The following is a 20,407-nucleotide window of genomic DNA, read 5'->3' on the forward strand; positions in this document are numbered from 1 at the left end:
CAAGGTCGGTCACACACCTTGAGGCGCCTCATGCACTTCCTGGGGAAGATGGTGGCAGCAATGGAGGCAGTTCCTTTCGCGCAGTTTCACCTGCGTCCTCTTCAATGGGACATCCTACGCAAATGGGACAGGAAGCCGACGTCCCTCGACAGGAACGTCTCCCTCTCGCAGGCGACCAAAGCTTCCCTTCGGTGGTGGCTTCTTCCCACTTCATTATCGAAAGGGAAATCCTTCCTACCCCCATCCTGGGAGGTGGTCACGACGGACGCGAGTCTGTCAGGGTGGGGAGCGGTTTTTCTCCACCACAGGGCTCAGGGTACGTGGACCCAGCAAGAGTCCTCGCTTCAGATCAATGTTCTGGAAATACGGGCAGTGTATCTTGCCCAGAAAGCGTTCCAGCAGTGGCTGGAAGGCAAGCAGATCAGAATTCAGTCAGACAATTCCACAGCGGTGGCTTACATCAACCACCAAGGCGGCACACGCAGTCGGTAAGCCTTCCAGGAAGTCCGGCGGATTCTGCTGTGGGCGGAAGCCACGGCCTCCACCATCTCCGCAGTTCACATTCCAGGCGTGGAAAACTGGGAAGCAGACTTTCTCAGTCGCCAGGGCATGGACGCAGGGGAATGGTCCCTTCACCCGGACGTGTTTCAGGAGATCTGTTGCCGCTGGGGGGTGCCGGACGTCGACCTCATGGCGTCCCGGCACAACAACAAGGTACCGGCGTTCATGGCACGGTCTCAAGATCCCAGAGCTCTGGCGGCAGACGCCTTAGTTCAGGATTGGTCGCAGTTTCAGCTCCCTTATGTGTTTCCTCCGCTGGCACTGTTGCCCAGAGTGTTACGCAAGATCAGGGCCGACTGCCGCCGCGTCATCCTCGTCGCTCCAGACTGGCCGAGGCGGTCGTGGTACCCGGATCTGTGGCATCTCACGGTCGGCCAACCGTGGGCACTACCAGACCGACCAGACTTGCTATCTCAAGGGCCGTTTTTCCATCTGAATTCTGCGGCCCTCAACCTGACTGTGTGGCCATTGAGTCCTGGATCCTAGCGTCCTCAGGGTTATCTCAAGACGTCATTGCCACTATGAGACAAGCTAGGAAACCAACGTCCGCCAAGATCTACCACAGGACGTGGAAAATTTTCCTGTCATGGTGCTCTGCTCAGGGTATTTCTCCCTGGCCTTTTGCCTTGCCCACTTTTCTGTCCTTCCTTCAATCTGGACTGGAAAAGGGTTTGTCGCTCGGCTCCCTTAAGGGACAAGTCTCAGCGCTCTGTGTTTTTCCAGAAGCGCCTAGCCAGACTTCCACAGGTACGCACGTTCCTGCAGGGGGTTTGTCACATCGTCCCTCCATACAAGCGGCCGTTAGAACCCTGGGATCTGAACAGGGTGCTGATGGTTCTTCAGAAACCACCATTCGAGCCAATGAGGGATATTTCTCTCTCACGCCTTTCGCAGAAAGTGGTTTTTCTAGTAGCAGTCACTTCACTTCGCAGAGTGTCTGAGCTAGCAGCGCTGTCATGCAAAGCCCCTTTCCTGGTGTTTCACCAGGACAAGGTGGTTCTGCGTCCGGTTCCGGAATTTCTCCCTAAGGTGGTATCCCCCTTTCATCTCAATCAGGATATCGTCTTACCTTCTTTTTATCCTCATCCAGTTCACCAATGTGAAAAGGATTTGCACTTGTTAGATCTGGTGAGAGCACTCAGAAACTACATTTCTCGTACGGCGCCGCTCGGATGCACTCTTTGTCCTTGTCGCTGGCCAGCGTAAAGGGTCACAGGCTTCCAAATCAACCCTGGCTCGGTGGATCAAGGAGAAATTATCGAAGCTTACCGTTCGGCTGGGCTTCCGGTTCCCTCAGGGCTGAAGGCCCATTCTACCAGAGCCGTGGGCGCATCCTGGGCTTTGAGGCACCAGGCTACGGCTCAGCAGGTGTGTCAGGCGGCTACCTGGTCGAGCCTGCACACTTTCACGAAGCACTATCAGGTGCATACCTATGCTTCGGCGGATGCCAGCCTAGGTAGACGAGTCCTTCAGGCGGCGGTTGTCCACCTGTAGGAAGAGGCCGTTTTACGGCTCTCTTACGAGGTATTATTTTACCCACCCAGGGACTGCTTTTGGACGTCCCAATTGTCTGGGTCTCCCAATAGAGCGACAAAGAAGAAGGGAATTTTGTTTACTTACCGTAAATTCCTTTTCTTCTAGCTCTAATTGGGAGACCCAGCACCCGCCCCTGTTTTTTTGTGTACACATGTTGTTCATGTTGAATGGTTTCAGTTCTCCGATATTCCTTCGGATTGAAGTTACTTTAAACCAGTTTATAATTCTTTTTCCTCCTTCTTGCTTTTGCACCAAAACTGAGGAGCCCGTGGGAGCACGGGGGGTGTATAGGCAGAAGGGGAGGGGCTTAACACTTTTGAGTGTAATACTTTGTGCGGCCTCCGGAGGCATAGCCTATACACCCAATTGTCTGGGTCTCCCAATTAGAGCTAGAAGAAAAGGAATTTACGGTAAGTAAACAAAATTCCCTTCTTTTGCGACCTGTACCTCTTGTGCGGCTATGTTACCTGCGGGTTCCACCTACCCTCACTGTGAGCAATGCTCGACCCCTGTTTTGCTTGCTCAGCCGGAGCCTCGGTCACTAGTGGGCCCCTCGGCTCAGGTAGACCCCCCCTGCTCCCCCTGTCCAGGCGGCAGGGACAGAGTTTGCAGTTTTTGCTGAGAAACTCTCTGAGTCACTTTCACAATCCATGGCTCAGTCTATGGACAAATGGTCTGCCAAGCTGCTAGAAGCTTTGCAGTCCAGACCGGTCCTTACACAGGCCCCGGGCCCTGTTGGATCGTCGCCTCCAGGCCCCTCTCGGTCCGCGCCGCAGCGCGCTCCCAGGGGGGGCCCTAGGTCTCACGTGGAGGACTCCTGCCCGGACCACAGTCCCAGACCGGCTAAGCGGGCTCGCTGGGAATCTTCCCCGACTTCTTCAAGAGGAGTCGACTTCTCAGCAGGAGAAACACCAGTTTCGGTTCCCTAAACGTACACGGAGTGCGTTTTTCGATCACTCTAACTTCAGAGATGCTGTCCAGAAGCCCAGAGCGGTTCCGGACAAGCGCTTTACTAAGCGCCTTACTGACACACGTTACCCCTTCCCCTCTGACGTAGTTAAGGGTTGGGCTCAATGTCCCAAGGTGGATCCTCCAGTCTCTAGATTGGCGGCTAGATCTGTGGTATCGGTTGCAGATGGCTCATCGCTAAAAGATGCCACTGACAGGCAGAGCTCCTGGTGAAATCCATCTATGAAGCCACGGGCGCGTCTTTTGCCCCGGCTTTTGCAGCCGTGTGGGCACTTCAAGCTATCTCAGCTTGTCTGGCTGAGATTAATGCGGTCACACGTAATTCTGCTCCGCAGGTTGCGTCTTTGACTTCTCAGGCGTCAGCTTTTTCTTCCTACGCCATGAACGCAGTTCTAGACTCTGCTAGCCGTACAGCGGTGGCATCCGCTAACTCTGTGGCAGTCCGCAGGGCCATGTGGCTGCGCGAATGGAAGGCAGACTCGGCTTCCAAGAGGTTCTTAACCGGTTTGCCGTTTTCTGGCGACCGATTGTTTGGCGAACGATTGGATGAGATTATTAAGGAATCCAAGGGAAAGGACTCCTCCTTACCCCAGTCCAAACCGAAGAGACCTCAGCAACGGAAAATACAATCGAGGTTTCGGTCCTTTCGTCCCTCCGCCAAGTCCCAATCCTCTTCGTCCAGCAGGCCGGAGAAAGGCCAGAGGAACTCCTATGCGTGGCGGGCTAAGTCACGCCCCCAAAAAGCCGCCGGAGGCAATGCCTCCAAGGCGGCCTCTTCATGACTCTCGGCATCCCCGAACCGCATCCTCGGTCGGTGGCAGGCTCTCCCGCTTTTGCGACGCCTGGTGGCCACATGTTCAAGACCGATGGGTGAGAGACATTCTGTCTCACGGTTACAGGATAGAGTTCAGCTCTCGTCCCCCGACTCGTTTCTTCAGAACCTCTCCGCCCCCCGCTCGGGCCGACGCACTTTTTCAGGCAGTGGACGCTCTGAAGACAGAAGGAGTTGTGATCCCCGTTCCCCCTCAGGAACATGGTCGCGGCTTTTACTCCAACTTGTTCGTGGTGCCAAAGAAGGACGGATCATTCCGTCCCGTTCTGGACCTCAAACTACTCAACAGACATGTGAGCACCAGACGGTTTCGGATGGAATCTCTCCGCTCGGTCATCGCATCGATGTCACAAGGAGACTTCCTAGCATCGATCGACATCAAGGATGCTTATCTCCATGTGCCGATCGCACCCGAACATCAACGCTTCTTGCGTTTCGCCATCGGGGACGAACACCTTCAGTTCGTGGCATTGCCTTTCGGCCTGGCGACAGCCCCACGGGTGTTCACCAAGGTCATGGCATCCGTTGTGGCGGTCCTACACTCTCAGGGCCACTCGGTGATTCCCTACTTAGACGATCTCCTAGTCAGGGCACCTTCTCAGGTGGCGTGTCAACACAGCCTTACCGTCGCTCTGGCGACTCTCCAGCAGTTCAGGTGGATCATCAACTTCCCAAAATCCAAGTTGACACCGACCCAATCACTGACGTACCTTGGGATGGAGTTTCATACCCAGCAAGCGTTAGTCAAGCTACCGCGGGACAAACAGCTTTCTCTGCAGACAGGGGTGCAATCTCTTCTTCGGGGTCAGTCACACCCCTTGAGGCGCCTCATGCACTTCCTGGGGAAGATGGTGGCAGCGATGGAGGCAGTGCCCTTCGCGTAATTCCATTTGCGGCCACTCCAGTGGGACATTCTCCGCAAATGGGACAGGAGGTTGACTTCCCTCGACAGGAACGTCTCTCTTTCCCTTGCAACCAAGACGTCTCTTCAGTGGTGGCTCCTTCCCAATTCTCTATCGCAAGGAAAATCCTTCCTACCCCCAACCTGGGCTGTGGTCACCACGGACGCGAGCCTGTCAGGGTGGGGAGCGGTTTTCCTCCACCACAGGGCTCAGGGAACCTGGACTCCGGTAGAGTCATCCCTTCAGATCAATATTCTGGAGATAAGGGCAGTGTATCTAGCCCTATTGGCTTTTCATCGGTGGCTGGAGGGCAGGCAGATCCGTATTCAGTCGGACAACGCCACTGCCGTCGCATACATCAACCACCAAGGCGGCACTCGCAGTCGTCAAGCCTTCCAGGAAGTCCGACGGATTCTGCAGTGGGTGGAAGCCACAGCCTCCACCATCTCCGCAGTTCACATCCCGGGCGTAGAAAACTGGGAAGCAGATTTTCTCAGTCGTCAGGGCATGGACGCGGGGGAATGGTCTCTTCACCCAGGCGTGTTTCGAGAGATCTGTCGCCGCTGGGGAACGCCGGACGTCGATCTCATGGCGTCACGGCACAACAACAAAGTCCCGGCATTCATGGCCCGGTCTCAAGATCACAGAGCTCTGGCGGCGGACGCATTAGTTCAGGATTGGTCGCAGTTTCGACTGCCTTATGTATTTCCTCCTCTGGCGATGCTGCCCAGAGTGTTGCGCAAGATCAGGTCCGACTGTCGTCGCGCCATTCTCGTCGCTCCAGATTGGCCGAGGCGGTCGTGGTACCCGGATCTGTGGCATCTCACGGTGGGTCAACCGTGGGCGCTTCCAGACCGCCCAGACTTGCTGTCACAAGGGCCGTTTTTCCATCTGAATTCTGCGGCCCTCAACCTGACTGTGTGGCCATTGAGTCCTGGCTCCTAGTGTCCTCAGGGTTATCTCAGGATGTTATTGCCACCATGAGACAGGCCAGGAAACCAATGTCCGCCAAGATCTATTACAGGTCTTGGAGGATCTTCTTATCCTGGTGCTCTGATAATGGTTTTACTCCCTGACCTTTTGCCTTACCCACTTTTCTTTCATTCCTTCAATCCGGAATGGACAAGGGTTTGTCTCTCGGCTCTCTCAAGGGACAAGTATCGGCGCTATCCGTATTTTCTTTGTCGCTCCTTATTGGGAGACCCAGACAATTGGGTGTATAGGCTATGCCTCCGGAGGCCGCACAAAGTATTACACTAAAAGTGTAAAGCCCCTCCCCTTCTGCCTATACACCTCCCGTGCTTCCACGGGCTCCTCAGTTTTTTGCTTTGTGCGAAGGAGGCAGACATGCACGCACAGCTCCACAGCTTAGTCAGCAGCAGCTGCTGACTATGTCGGATGGAAGAAAAGAGGGCCCATAACAGGGACCCCCCGCATGCTCCCTTCTCACCCCACTCTGGTCGGCGGTGTTGTTAAGGTTGAGGTATCCATTGCGGGTACGGAGGCTGGAGCCCACATGCTGTTTTCCTTCCCCATCCCCCTTAGGGCTCTGGGCGAAGTGGGATCCTTTCGGTCTCCAGGCACAGGAGACCGTGCTCCATCCACAGCTCCTGAGGACCCTGCTGGATAGGAGCCGAGTATCGTTCAGGGACATGGCCCTGCTACTTTGAGGTACTCTGTGTCCCCGTGGGGGCCGCGCACAGCAACACTCCAGCATTGCTGGGTGTGCTAGTGCACCGGGGACCGCAGCGCTGACTACGTTTTGTGCCATTACACACTGCAGCGTCGCTGAGTGTGTTAGTGTATGGGGACTGCCGCGCTGACCGCCGCCGCCATTGTTTTCACTGCGGAGCGGCTGGGACTGTTGGTGCGCCGGGGACTACCGCGCTTATACGGCGGCCGCGTTTATAACTCGAGTCCCCGGCTTTTGCGGCCTTGTCTCTTTTCTTCCCGCCCCCAGCCCTGCCAGTCAGGGGAAGGGCGGGACGCTGTACAGGACGGCAGCACTGAGGGCTGGAGCATGCTTTGCATACTCCACCCCCCTCACTGTGCACAGTGGGGCACCAGTTCCCGCACTTTCTGGGGCACGCCCACGGCTCCCTCCTCTCCTCAGGACGCCGGCAGCCATTCCTGTCAGCTCCCCTGACGCTGCAGAGGGGAGACAAGATGTGGGGGACCCAGGCAGGGATTCTGGTGGCCACACAACCGCTTTAAGCGGGCGGTAATCAGCTCCTGAGCTGGCCCCACTTGTGCAGAAGTGTAATTATAGATTATATGTTTATAGGCTATACTTTACACTGTATGGTGCACGGTGGATTTCTGGCTATATACCCTATTGTGTTGCTCAGGGGAGACAACAGCATGGCACCCACAAGATGCAGGGGTGCCAAAACACAGGCTTAATATGCTGCCTGCGCCGCATGTATGACCTCGCTACCGGCAGGTTCCACTGACCCTCATTATGTGCACTGCTCGGCCCCTGTGGCACTTGCTCAGCAGAGCCTCTGCTAAGAGGGGCCCAGGGGGAATCACCGGCTACACTGTCCTGGTGACAGGGACGGAGTTTGCAGTTTTTACTGACAGACTTTCTGAGACTATAGCTAAGATTCTAGAAGCTTTGCAGTCCAGACCGGTATCTCAGACCATGGGCACTGTGGAATCATTGCCCCCTGGTTCCCCTCAGTTGGAACAACAATGTTCTCCCGGGGTGTCTCATAGATCCCAGGGTGAGGTCTCTGACATGGACCGCAGCCCCAGACCGCCTAAGCGAGCTCGCTATGACTTCCCCTCGACATCATCACAATGTTCAGGGTCTCAGCGAGAGGACTCTCTTTATGATGAAGCGGAGGTAGCTGATCAGGATTCTGATCCTGAAGCCGCTCTCAACCTTGATACTCCTGATGGGGACGCCATAGTGAATAATCTTATTGCGTCCATCAATCAAATGTTGGATATTTCTCCCTCAGCTCCTCCAGTAGAGGAGTCAGCTTCTCAGCAGGAGAAATTCCGTTTTAGGTTTCCTAAGCGTACAACGAGTATGTTTATGGACCACTCTGACTTCAGAGAGACAGTCCAGAAACACCGAGCTTGTCCAGATAAGCGTTTTTCCAAGCGCCTTAAGGATACACGTTACCCCTTCCCCCCTGACGTGGTCAAGGGCTGGACTCAGTGTCCCAAGGTGGATCCTCCAATCTCCAGACTGGCGGCTAGATCCATAGTTGCAGTGGAAGATGGAGCTTCACTCAAGGATGCCACTGACAGACAGATGGAGCTCTAGTTGAAATCCATCTATGAAGCTATCGGCGCGTCTTTTGCTCCAGCATTCGCAGCCGTATGGGCACTCCAAGCTATCTCAGCTGGTCAGGCGCAAATTGACGCACTCACATGTACTTCTGCGCCGCAGGTGGCGTCCATAACCTCTCATACGTCGGCATTTGCGTTTTACGCTATTAATGCTGTCCTGGACTCTGCGAGCCGTACGGCGGTTGCAGCCGCCAATTCGGTGGCAATACGCAGGGCCTTGTGGCTACGGGAATGGAAGGCAGATTCGTCTTCCAAAAAAGTGCTTAACGGGTTTGCCATTTTCTGGCGACCGTTTGTTTGGTGAGAGATTGGATGAAATCATCAAACAATCCAAGGGAAAGGAAACATCCTTACCCCAGGCCAAACCGAAAACACCCCAACAGAGGAGAGGACAGTCGAGGTTTCGGTCCTTTCGAGGGGCGGGCAGGTCCCAATTCTCCTCGTCCAAAAGGCCTCAGAAGGATCAGAGGAACTCCGACGCATGGCGGTCTAAATCACGCCCTAAAAAGACCGCCGGAGGTGCCGCTTCCAAGGCGGCTTCCTCATGAAGGATAGAGTTCAGCTCTCGTCCTCCGACTCGATTCTTCAGAACATCGCCGCCTCCCGGGCGAGCCGAGGCTCTTCTGCAGGCGGTGGGCATTCTGAAAGCAGAAGGAGTGGTGGTCCCGGTTCCTCTTCAGCAACAGGGTCACGTTTTCTACTCCAACCTGTTTGTGGTTCCAAAGAAGGACGGGTCCTTCCGTCCTGTTTTGGACCTAAAACTGCTCAACAAACACGTAATGACCAGGCGGTTCCGGATGGAATCCCTCCGCTCCGTCATCGCCTCAATGTCCCAAGGAGATTTCCTCGCATCGATCGATATCAAGGATGCTTATCTCCACGTGCCGATTGCTCCAGAGCATCAGCGCTTCCTGCGCTTCGCCATAGGAGACGAACACCTTCAGTTCGCGGCACTGCCGTTTGGCCTGGCGACAGCCCCAAGGGTTTTCACCAAGGTCATGGCTACAGTAGTTGCGGTCCTCCACTCTCAGGGTCACTCGGTGATCCCTTACTTAGACGATCTGCTGGTCAAGGCACCCTCTCAAGAGGCATGCCAACACAGTCTCAACGCTACTCTGGAGACTCTCCAGAGTTTCGGGTGGATCATCAATTTTCCAAAGTCAAATCTGACACCGGCCCAATCGCTGACATATCTTGGCATGGAGTTTCATACCCTCTCAGCGATGGTGATGCTCCCGCTGAACAAACAGCGGTCACTGCAGACAGGGTTGCAATCTCTCCTTCAAGGTCAGTCACACCCCTTGAGGCGCCTCATGCACTTCCTGGGGAAGATGGTGGCAGCAATGGAGGCAGTCCCGTTCGCGCAGTTTCACCTGCGTCCTCTTCAATGGGACATCCTACGCAAATGGGACAGGAAGTCGACATCCCTCGACAGGAACGTCTCCCTCTCTCAGGCAACCAAAGCTTCCCTTTGGTGGTGGCTTCTTCCCACTTCATTATCGAAGGGGAAATCCTTCCTACCCCCATCCTGGGCGGTGGTCACGACGGACGCGAGTCTGTCAGGGTGGGGAGCAGTCTTTCTCCACCACAGGGCTCAGGGTACGTGGACTCAGCAAGAGTCCTCCCTTCAGATCAATGTTCTGGAGATCAGGGCAGTGTATCTTGCCCTGAAAGCGTTCCAGCAGTGGCTGGAAGGCAAGCAGATCCGAATTCAGTCGGACAACTCCACAGCGGTGGCTTACATCAACCACCAAGGTGGAACACGCAGTCGGCAAGCCTTCCAGGAAGTCCGGCGGATTTTGATGTGGGTGGAAGCCACGGCCTCCACCATCTCCGCAGTTCACATCCCGGGCGTGGAAAACTGGGAAGCAGACTTTCTCAGTCGCCAGGGCATGGACGCAGGGGAATGGTCCCTTCACCCGGACGTGTTTCAGGAGATCTGTTGCCGCTGGGGGATGCCGGACGTCGACCTAATGGCGTCACGGCACAACAACAAGGTCCCAACATTCATGGCTCGATCTCAAGATCACAGAGCTCTGGCGGCAGACGCCTTAGTTCAGGATTGGTCGCAGTTTCAGCTTCCTTATGTGTTCCTCCTCTGGCACTGTTGCCCAGAGTGTTACGCAAGATCGGGGCCGACTGCCGCCGCGCCATCCTCGTCGCTCCAGACTGGCCGAGGAGGTCGTGGTACCCGGATCTGTGGCATCTCACGGTCGGCCAACCGTGGGCACTGCCAGACCGACCAGACTTGCTGTCTCAAGGGCCGTTTTTCCATTTGAATTCTGTGGCCCTCAACCTGACTGTGTGGCCATTGAGTCCTGAATCCTAGCGTCTTCAGGATTGTCTCAAGAGGTCATTGCCACTATGAGACAGGCTAGGAAACCAACGTCCGCCAAGATCTACCACAGGACGTGGAAAATATTCCTGTCGTGGTGCTCTGCTCAGGGTTTTTCTCCCTGGCCATTTGCCTTGCCCACTTTTCTGTCCTTTCTTCAATCCGGATTGGAAAAGGGTTTGTCGCTAGGCTCCCTTAAGGGACAAGTCTCTGCGCTCTCTGTGTTTTTTTTCAAAAGCGCCTGGCCAGACTTCCACAGGTACGCACGTTCCTGCAAGGGGTTTGTCACATCGTCCCTCCTTACAAACGTCCGTTGGAACCCTGGGATCTGAACAGGGTGCTGATGTTTCTTCAGAAACCACCGTTCGAGCCAATGAGGGATATTTCTCTCGCACGCCTTTCGCAGAAAGTGGTTTTCCTAGTAGCAGTCACTTCACTTCGGAGAGTGTCTGAGCTAGCAGCATTGTCATGCAAAGCCCCTTTCCTGGGTTTCACCAGGACAAGGTGGTTCTGCGTCCGGTTCCGGAATTTTTACCTAAGGTGGTATTCCCTTTTTCATTTCAATCAGGATATCTCCTTACCCTCTTTTTGCCCTCATCCAATTCACCAATGTGAAAAGGATTTGCACTTGTTAGATCTGGGGAGAGCACTCAGACTCTACATTTCTCGTACGGCGCTCCTGCGCCGCTCGGATGCACTCTTGTCCTTGTCGCTGGCCAGCGTAAAGGGTCACAGGTTTCAAGATCAACCCTGGCTCGGTGGATCAAAGAACCAATTCTCGAAGCTTACCGTTCTGCTGGGCTTCCGGTTCCCTTAGGGCTGAAGGCCCATTCTACCAGAGCCGTGAGTACATCCTGGGCTTTGAGGCACCAGGCTACGGCTCAGCAGGTGTGTCAGGCGGCTACCTGGTCGAGCCTGCACACTTTCACGAAACACTATCAAGTGCATACCTATACTTCGGCAGATGCCTGCCTAGGTAGGCGAGTCCTTCAGGCGGCGGTTGCTCACCTGTAGAACGGAGCCGTTACGGCTCTATTATGAGGTATTATTTACCCACCCAGGGACTGCTTTTGGACGTCCCAATTGTCTGGGTCTCCCAATAAGGAGCGACAAAGAAGAAGGGAATTTTGTTACCTTACCGTAAATTCCTTTTCTTCTAGCTCCAATTGGGAGACCCAGCACCCGCCCCTGTTTTTTTGTGTACACATGTTGTTCATGTTGAATGGTTTCAGTTCTCCAATATTCCTTCGGATTGAATTTACTTTAAACCAGTTATAATTTTTTTCCTCCTTCTTGCTTTTGCACCAAAACTGAGGAGCCCGTGGAAGCACGGGAGGTGTATAGGCAGAAGGGGAGGGGCTTTACACTTTTAGTGTAATACTTTGTGCGGCCTCCGGAGGCATAGCCTATACACCCAATTGTCTGGGTCTCCCAATTGGAGCTAGAAGAAAAGGAATTTACGGTAAGTTAACAAAATTCCCTTCTTTTCAAAAGCGTCTAGCCAGGCTTCCGCAGGTCTGCACGTTCCTGCAGGGAGTTTGCCACATAGTCCCACCTTACAAGCGTCCGCTGGAACCCTGGGACCTTAACAGGGTGCTAACGGCTCTTCAGAAACCACCTTTCGAGCCGCTGCGGGATGTCTCTTTATCACGTCTTTCGCAGAAGGTGGCATTTCTAGTGGCAGTTACATCGCTCCGTAGAGTGTCGGAGCTGGCAGCGCTGTCATGCAAAGCCCCCTTCCTGGTTTTTCACCAGGATAAGGTGGTTCTGCGTCCGGTCCCGGAATTTCTCCCTAAGGTGGTATCCACTTTTCATCTCAATCAGGATATCTCCTTACCTTCATTTTGCCCTCATCCAATTCACCAATGTGAAAAGGATTTTCACTCATTAGATCTAGTGAGAGCACTCCGGTTCTACGTGTCTCGCACGGCGCCCCTGCGCCGTTCAGATGCGCTCTTTGTCCTTGTCGCTGGCCAGCGTAAGGGTTCGCAGGCTTCCAAGTCAACCTTGGCTCGGTGGATCAAGGAACCGATTCTTGAAGCCTTCCGTTCTTCTGGGCTTCCGCTTCCTTCGGGGCTGAAAGCCCATTCTACCAGAGCCGTGGGTGCGTCCTGGGCATTGCGGCACCGGGCTACGGCTCAGCAGGTGTGTCAGGCAGCTACCTGGTCTAGTCTGCACACTTTCACGAAACACTATCAGGTGCATACCTATGCTTCGGCAGACGCCAGTCTAGGTAGGCGAGTCCTTCAGGCGGCGGTTGCCCACCTGTAAGAGGGGGTCGTTTTCGGCTTTTTTTATCGAGGTATTCTTTTACCCACCCAGGGACTGCTTTTGGACGTCCCAATTGTCTGGGTCTCCCAATGGAGCGACAAAGAAGAAGGGAATTGTGTTTACTTACCGTAAATTCCTTTTCTTCTAGCTCCTATTGGGGGACCCAGCACCCGCCCCTGTTCCCTTCGGGCTGGTTGTTCTTTTGTGTACACATGTTGTTCATGTTGAATTGTTCTTTTGGTTCATGGTTTTCAGTTCTCCGAACATCCTTCGGATTGAATTTACCTTAGACCAATTTATAAGTTTCCTCCTTCCTGCTTTTGCACCAAAACTGAGGAGCCCGTGATGCACGGGAGGGTGTATAGGCAGAGGGGAGGGGTTACACTTTTTAAAGTGTAATACTTTGTGTGGCCTCCGGAGGCAGAAGCTATACACCCAATTGTCTGGGTCTCCCAATAGGAGCTAGAAGAAAAGGAATTTACGGTAAGTAAACAAAATTCCCTTCTTCTCAGTGTGTGAGATGTAAGCATACAACTCTGATCTCCTGGTCTATCCTCCTGTGTGATTAGGAAGTGCTGGAAGAGTAATGCACAGATGACTCGCACCTTTCAGAGCTTACCTGTGTTATATTACAAACTCTGCTATCAGCTCTCCTTTTCTCATAGCACTGTCTGCTCTGCTGTACTGCCTCTTCCCCAACGCTGTGAGGAGAGGATTACACTTGTGTTTTGTGCTCAAAGCAAATTTTGAGCACAGCTATCGAAAGTGTGATTAATGGATATCTGGACAGGCAGTGTGGGGGAGGGGGCAGTACAGCAAAGGTGACAGTGCTGTGAGGAGAGAAAACGCAGTGTGGGCGAGGGGCAGTACAGCAGAGGTGACAGTGCTACGAGGAGAGAAAACCAGGCACTGTGGGCGAGGGGCAGTACAGCAGAGGTGACAGTGCTACAAGGAGAGAAAACCAGGCAGTGTGGGCGAAGGGCAGTACAGCAGAGGTGACAGGGCTACAAGGAGAGAAAACCAGGCAGTGTGGGCGAGGGGCAGTACAGCAGAGGTGACAGTGCTACGAGGAGAGAAAACCAGGCACTGTGGGCGAGGGGCAGTACATCAGAGGTGACAGTGCTACGAGGAGAGAAAACCAGGCAGTGTGGGCGAAGGGCAGTACAGCAGAGGTGACAGGGCTACAAGGAGAGAAAACCAGGCAGTGTGGGCGAGGGGCAGTACAGCAGAGGTGACAGTGCTACAAGGAGAGAAAACCAGGCAGTGTGGGCGAAGGGCAGTACAGCAGAGGTGACAGGGCTACAAGGAGAGAAAACCAGGCAGTGTGGGCGAAGGGCAGTACAGCAGAGGTGACAGTGCTACAAGGAGAGAAAACCAGACTGTGTGGGCGAGGGGCAGCACAGCAGAGGTGACAGGGCTACAAGGAGAGAAAACCAGGCAGTGTTGGCGATGGGCAGTGCAGCAGAGGTGACAGGGCTACAAGGAGAGAAAACCAGGCTGTGTGGGCGAGGGGCAGTGCAGCAGAGGGGACAGGGCTACAAGGAGAGAAAACCAGGCAGTGTGGGCGAGGGGCAGTACAGCAGAGGTGACAGTGCTGCGAGGAGAGAAAACGCCACCTGCCCTTCAGCCAGTCACTGCACTATTATTTCCCATCCTCTTCGGATGGACGAAGCTTCTTCTGCGCTTCTCCCATCCCTGTGGAATCACAGTCTAGTCATGTCCTAAGGAGGAAATCTACAGCAACCTTTATCTGTAGAAATTCCTGCATAACTGTAATTCTCCGCTTCACTCTTGTTGCAGTCTTGGATGAAGCTGACCGGATCCTGGATATGGGTTTTGCTGATACAGTGAATGCGATCATAGAAAATCTGCCAACGAAGCGACAGACTCTGCTCTTTTCTGCAACCCAGACAAAATCTGTCAAAGATCTCGCACGGCTGAGCCTTAAAGATCCGGAGTATGTGTGGGTGCATGAGAATGCAAAGTTTAGGTAAGTTTTTACTTAATCTGTTCCTGTTAATTGCATAGTTACAGCATCATTGAAAATGGAGTGGTCTGGGCCCGGTCTAATTCATTCATTCATTCATTCATTCGTTCATTCATTCATTCATTCATTCATTCATTCATTCATTCATTCATTCATTCATTGTATATTGGCTTAAATATTGCAAACATTGGGTGGAAACCATGAACATCATTCACCATGGTGTCCGATTTCTGTCCCCCAGCTGATTAGATGACTGATAGTGACTGTGGCACCACTACTGTATGTGCGGCTGGATTTTTGGATAAAACATGAATGAAACTTGTTCTCTAGGCAAGGTTGCCAATTTGACTATTTTTGTCTGGACAGCTAATGGAGAATAAAGCAGGACAGTTTATACTCACTAAAGCAGGCTTTACACGCTGCGACATCGGTAACGATATATAGTCGGGGTCACGTCGTTAATGACGCACATTTGGTGCAGTTACTGACATCGCAGCGTGTAAACCCTAGGAGCGCCGATCACCGATCGCAAAAACGTCAAAAAACGTTGCTCGTTGACACATCGCTCCTTTCCATAATATCGTTACTGCTGCAGGTACGATGTTTGTCGTTCCTGCGGCAGCACACATCGCTGTGTGTGACACCACAGGAACAACAAACATCTCCTTACTTGCATCCACCGGCAATGTGGAAGGAAGGAGGTGGGCGGGAGGTTACGTCCCGCTCATCTCCGCCCCTCTGCTTTTATTGGCCGGCCGCTTAGTGACGTCGTGGTGACGCCGAACGCACCTCCCCCTTGAAGGAGGTATTGTTCGGCGGTCACAGCGTCGTCGTCGCCCAGGTATGTGCGTGTGACTCTGCCATAGCAATAATGTTCGCTACAACAGCGATCACCAGATATCGCATGTACGATTGGGGCGGGTGCTATTGCGCTCGACATTGCTAGTGGTGTCACAGCGTGTAAAGCCCGCTTTAGTCTCAATATAGCTGTCACACTGTCATTACTTTCGGATCTGCTCATTAATCTCATGCATATTCACTGCTTCCCCGCCCACGCTCTGTGATGGCGTCTGTTTGGCTGCTCTCACACTAGCAGTCTGGATCCCCATAGTGGTGATATGATGTGATACACCGGGCCCTACATGTGCCGTACATCAGTGGTGGATGTTGGGAAGGAGTGATAGGATCTGTCCAGGTCTGGTGTTGGTTATCTATTGAGCAGGGACTGCCGGTGACTTGTTGATTACTAGGTACAACCGCTGATGATGTAGTTGCCTAAAACTTTTTGCGAGCTCAAATCTCCCAGCATTCCTTGCTCACTCAGTCTACACTGCATTTGCTCTGTTGCATTCACAGTTGGTCTCTACCTGCTCCCTGCTAGGGCCGTTTGCTGAACAGCCTGCTGACTGTTTCCATTAGTAACAATGCATATTAGTAATTTCTTTGTCGCTCCATTGGGAGACCCAGACAATTGGGGTGTATAGGCTATGCCTCCGGAGGCCGCACAAAGTATTACACTAAAAGTGTAAAGCCCCTCCCCTTCTGCCTATACACCCCCCGTGCTCCCACGGGCTCCTCAGTTTTTTGCTTTGTAGAATATTGGTGTATTGTAGATGAGGTCACACTTGTCTCTATACTTACTAGTGTTGTGCGTCTTCTTTTTTCAGCACCCCCGCGACTTTGGAGCAGAACTATGTGGTCTGTGAACTCTCCCAGAAGATAAACCTCTTGTTCTCGTTTGTGAGGAACCATCTGAAGAAGAAAAGCATCGTCTTCTTTTCTAGCTGTAAGGAGGTAAGATCATTGGAGTGGGCAGGGGGTAAATTATGGAGATGCTGTTCTAAAAGGTTACAGGGAACGGTTCACGAGGTGTGCGCCACACGCTGGTAATTGTACGCAGCCACCACACCGGTCTCCTGGGAATTGGCTGGAGCTGCAATAACCACCAACTGCTTGGCCATCCCTTAACCTGTCCCCGATGTGACATACATGTGTATCACACAGGAGGACAGAACGTTGACCAGTCATACTGCATAAGGCGGCTAAAGTAAGACTTCGAAAGCAAAAAATCAAGCGATAGACATTTATACAGTGGAACCTCACTTAACGAGTAACCCAGTTAGCGAGTATTTCGCCTAACGAGCAAAGCTTTTTGTAAATTTGTAACTCTGTTTTACGAGAAAGCTTTGCTCTACGAGCAAAATCCTCACCGCACACACTTCCGGTTCCATACATCCACCGCGCTCTGACCCGCTCTTGCAGTCAACACAAACACACACAAGCATGCACAAAACACACACACACAAACAAACATGCATGCATATAAAGTATTATGCTCACCTTACCTTCCGTTCCATCGCATCGCTGGCCTCCTGGTTCTTGTAGTTCGCCAGTACGGCGAACTACAAGAACCATGAGGCCAGCGATGCGATGGAACGGAAGGTAAGTTGAGCATAATATGTGTACCTTCCGTTCCATCGCCGGCCTCCTGGGTCCTGTAGTTCGCTGGTATAAGATGTGTATCGGCATTCGGCAAGCATCGCGACGAGGCAGGAACTTCCCCTGTCAGTCGCTACTCAATGGCAGCATGCTGGCCAATCAAAGGCAAGCGGCTCCTGCCTTTGACGTCAGCACTCTAGCAGCTGAAGTTCCGGCATCGGTCGCGATAGTTACCCGATACACATCCTGTACCAGTGAACAGCAAGTCCCAGGAGACCGGCGATGGAACGGAAGGTAAGGTGAACATAATATGTGTGCGTTTGTGTGTAGAATGGCACAATAGAGGACCAGGATGGGACATTGAACAAGTTGTGGAACGAATTGTCTGCATTCCAATGATTAATCTTGCTTTACTGAACGAGTAACTTAGTTAACGAGCACACTCCCAGAACGGATTGTTCTCGTTAACCAAGGTTCCACTGTATGTATGTATGTATGTATGTGTGTGTGTGTGTGTGTGTGTGTGTGTGTGTGTGTGTGTGTGTGTGTATAATATATATGTATGTGTATAATATAGATATAGATAGATATCTATATATATAATTGCCTTATTCTGTCTGTCTGTCTGTCTGTCATGCTCCAAAATTGTGTCACCGTGACAGTGTCACCGTGACATGTCCTTACGGTGACACAAAGCTGATTGGCCGCTGGGCTCGCCATGGCCCCGCCCCCCCACACCGATTGGCCGCTCGCCCAGGCTGCGCCCCCACACGGATTGGCCAGCCGCTCGCCCAGCCTCCGCCCCCCCCCACAGATTGGCCTCTCGCCCCCGGCACCCTGCAGGCATTGGCAATTCGGCGACGCCACGCCCCGCCCCCCTCACGCAACGCACGTTAGCTCTGGCCCCGCCCACCTCCCCCCGCGCATTCCCCAAACTGACAGGGCTGTCACGGAGGTGAGTACTGTACTCCCCCCCCCCCCCCCCCCCCCCCCTCCCCGCGCATTCCCCGAACTGACACGGCTGTTAAGGGGGGTGAGTACTGTACTCCCCCCCCCCCCCCCATCCCCCATCCCCCGCTCGCACGGGAGTGGTGTGGGCTCCCGTGCGAGCGGGGGACGGGATACGTTGGCATGGTTACAAGCGCATCGAGGTCCTGTAGCGGCGGAAATCCACACGCACACACACACACACACATCAGCTCACACTCAATCTCACACTCACTCTCACACACACCTCACACACACATCACATCGCATCCACACACTCACAGCATCCGGCGATATCCCTTGCTTCTCGGCCTCGATACTGTGCTGTTGTGACCTTCCAGGACCTGACGGAGGATCACATGGCCAGAAGCATGTGGTATCTCCGGATGTTGTGACTGTGAGCGCGTATGTGCGATATCGTCAGTGTCTGTGTGTGTGAGTGTATGCGATCGGGTGTGTGTGTGTCGGGATCGGGTGTGTGTGAGTGGATGCGATCGTGTGTGTGAGTGGATGCGATCGTGTGTGTGAGTGGATGCGATCGTGTGTGTGAGTGTCGGGATTGGGTGTGTGTGAGTGTATGCGATCGTGTGTGTGAGTGGATGCGATCGTGTGTGTGAGTGTCGCCAGAGGAGGGGACAGAGAGGGGCTGAGGCTGGGGACAGAGAGGGGCTGAGGCTGGGGACAGAGAGGGGCTGAGGCTGGGGACAGAGAGGGGCTGATGCTGGGGACAGAAGGCTGATGCTGCGGGTAGAGAGGCTGATGCTGGTGCAGCATGGGGGATGGATTACAATGGGGGGTGCGCAGCATGGGGGATGGAGCACGTTTGGGAGTGCGCAGCATGGGGAATGGAGCACGTTTGGGAGTGCGCAGCATGGCGGATGGAGCACGTTTGGGAGTGCGCAGCATGGCGGATGGAGCACGTTTGGGAGTGCGCAGCATGGCGGATGGAGCACGTTTGGGAGTGCGCAGCATGGCGGATGGTGCACGTTTGGGAGTGCGCAGCATGGTGGATGGAGCACGATGGGAAGTGCACAACACACCACACACACACACACACACTGGGAACCACAAACAACTGCCCTACACAGACACCTACACACACAGACAACGCTGCACACACACAACACCCCAACACACAAACACTGCGGCACACACAAATATACGCACATACCGCACAACACACACATTGCACAAAACATACCTCCCCCCAAACACACCACACACACACCACAAACCGCGCAACACACAACGCTACAGACACACAGCGCTCCACAAACAACGCAACACACATACAACACCGCTCTCACCCCCGTCACACCAGACAACACCCAGAACATGTACAGCGCCTACACAAACACTTGGTAACTACACACAACATATATATATATAACAAAAATCATACATGAACTACACAATACGTAAATTCTAGAATACCCGATGCGTAGAATCGGGCCACCTTCTAGTATATTATATATATGCATGTGTGTAAGATATATTGTGTGTCTATGTATGTGTATATAATATATATATCTATCCCCCCCACACACATGTATTTGATTTTGTACATTTTATTGGCTGATGTATAGAAATGAATGCCCAGATGCATGTAAATGACAGGCATACAAATGCCCATCGATTACATAAGGATAACAGCAAAAATGAAACTTCATTTGTTTGTTTTTTTTTTGTTTTTTGTGTGCACGCATTGACTTTTATAATGGGCAAATATGGTACAAAATCTGATTAGACCTCATTCATACTTCTAATTTTTATTGGACCTAAAATCATGGATTGTTATGAATCGGTGTTTTAGGTCCAATTTTCATCAGTGTTTGGGCTGTTTTTACCATCGGTAATTTTCAGCGATCGTTACGTGTACTGTCTGTGATCAGTACAAGGTTACAAGGCCAGGTTGGGCGATGCGCAGTCCGGTCCGGGCATTACACCTCATGTACAGACTGTGAAGTACGCCTGTCTGCACCTGACCTAACACTGAGAGAAGGGAGAGCAGTGAGAGCCGTCAGATCCAGGTGCAGAGCTCTGATGGGTTTATCAGAATTTGTCGACCAGCTACATGGGTGAAGGAACGAAATCTCTAATGAAATAAAATGAATTAATGAATACTGTTTACAAAGTTGGCTTAAAGGGGTGTCCACTACTTTTACATTGATGGCTTATCCTTAGCATAGGTCATGAATGTCTGATCAGCTGGTCCCGGAGGCCAGTAGCAGGCAGCCGGGAATGCTCATGTCTTGGAGCTGCTCAGTCTTCTGATAGTGGCCAGG

General features: G+C 53.0%; 1 protein-coding gene across 1 annotated transcript in view; it reads left to right on the top strand.

Annotated features, from left to right (window-relative positions):
* Positions 1-20,407, top strand: part of DDX10 (DEAD-box helicase 10) — a 349,483-nt gene that overhangs the window by 39,720 nt on the left and 289,356 nt on the right. Inside the window, exons 6-7 of the mRNA XM_075337422.1 lie at positions 14,510-14,699; positions 16,364-16,490. Of these exons, the coding sequence (XP_075193537.1) occupies positions 14,510-14,699; positions 16,364-16,490 (317 nt within the window). The remainder of the gene's footprint in view (positions 1-14,509; positions 14,700-16,363; positions 16,491-20,407) is intronic.

Source organism: Anomaloglossus baeobatrachus, chromosome 2 (genome assembly GCF_048569485.1).
Source record: "Anomaloglossus baeobatrachus isolate aAnoBae1 chromosome 2, aAnoBae1.hap1, whole genome shotgun sequence".
Classification (NCBI taxonomy): domain Eukaryota; kingdom Metazoa; phylum Chordata; class Amphibia; order Anura; family Aromobatidae; genus Anomaloglossus; species Anomaloglossus baeobatrachus.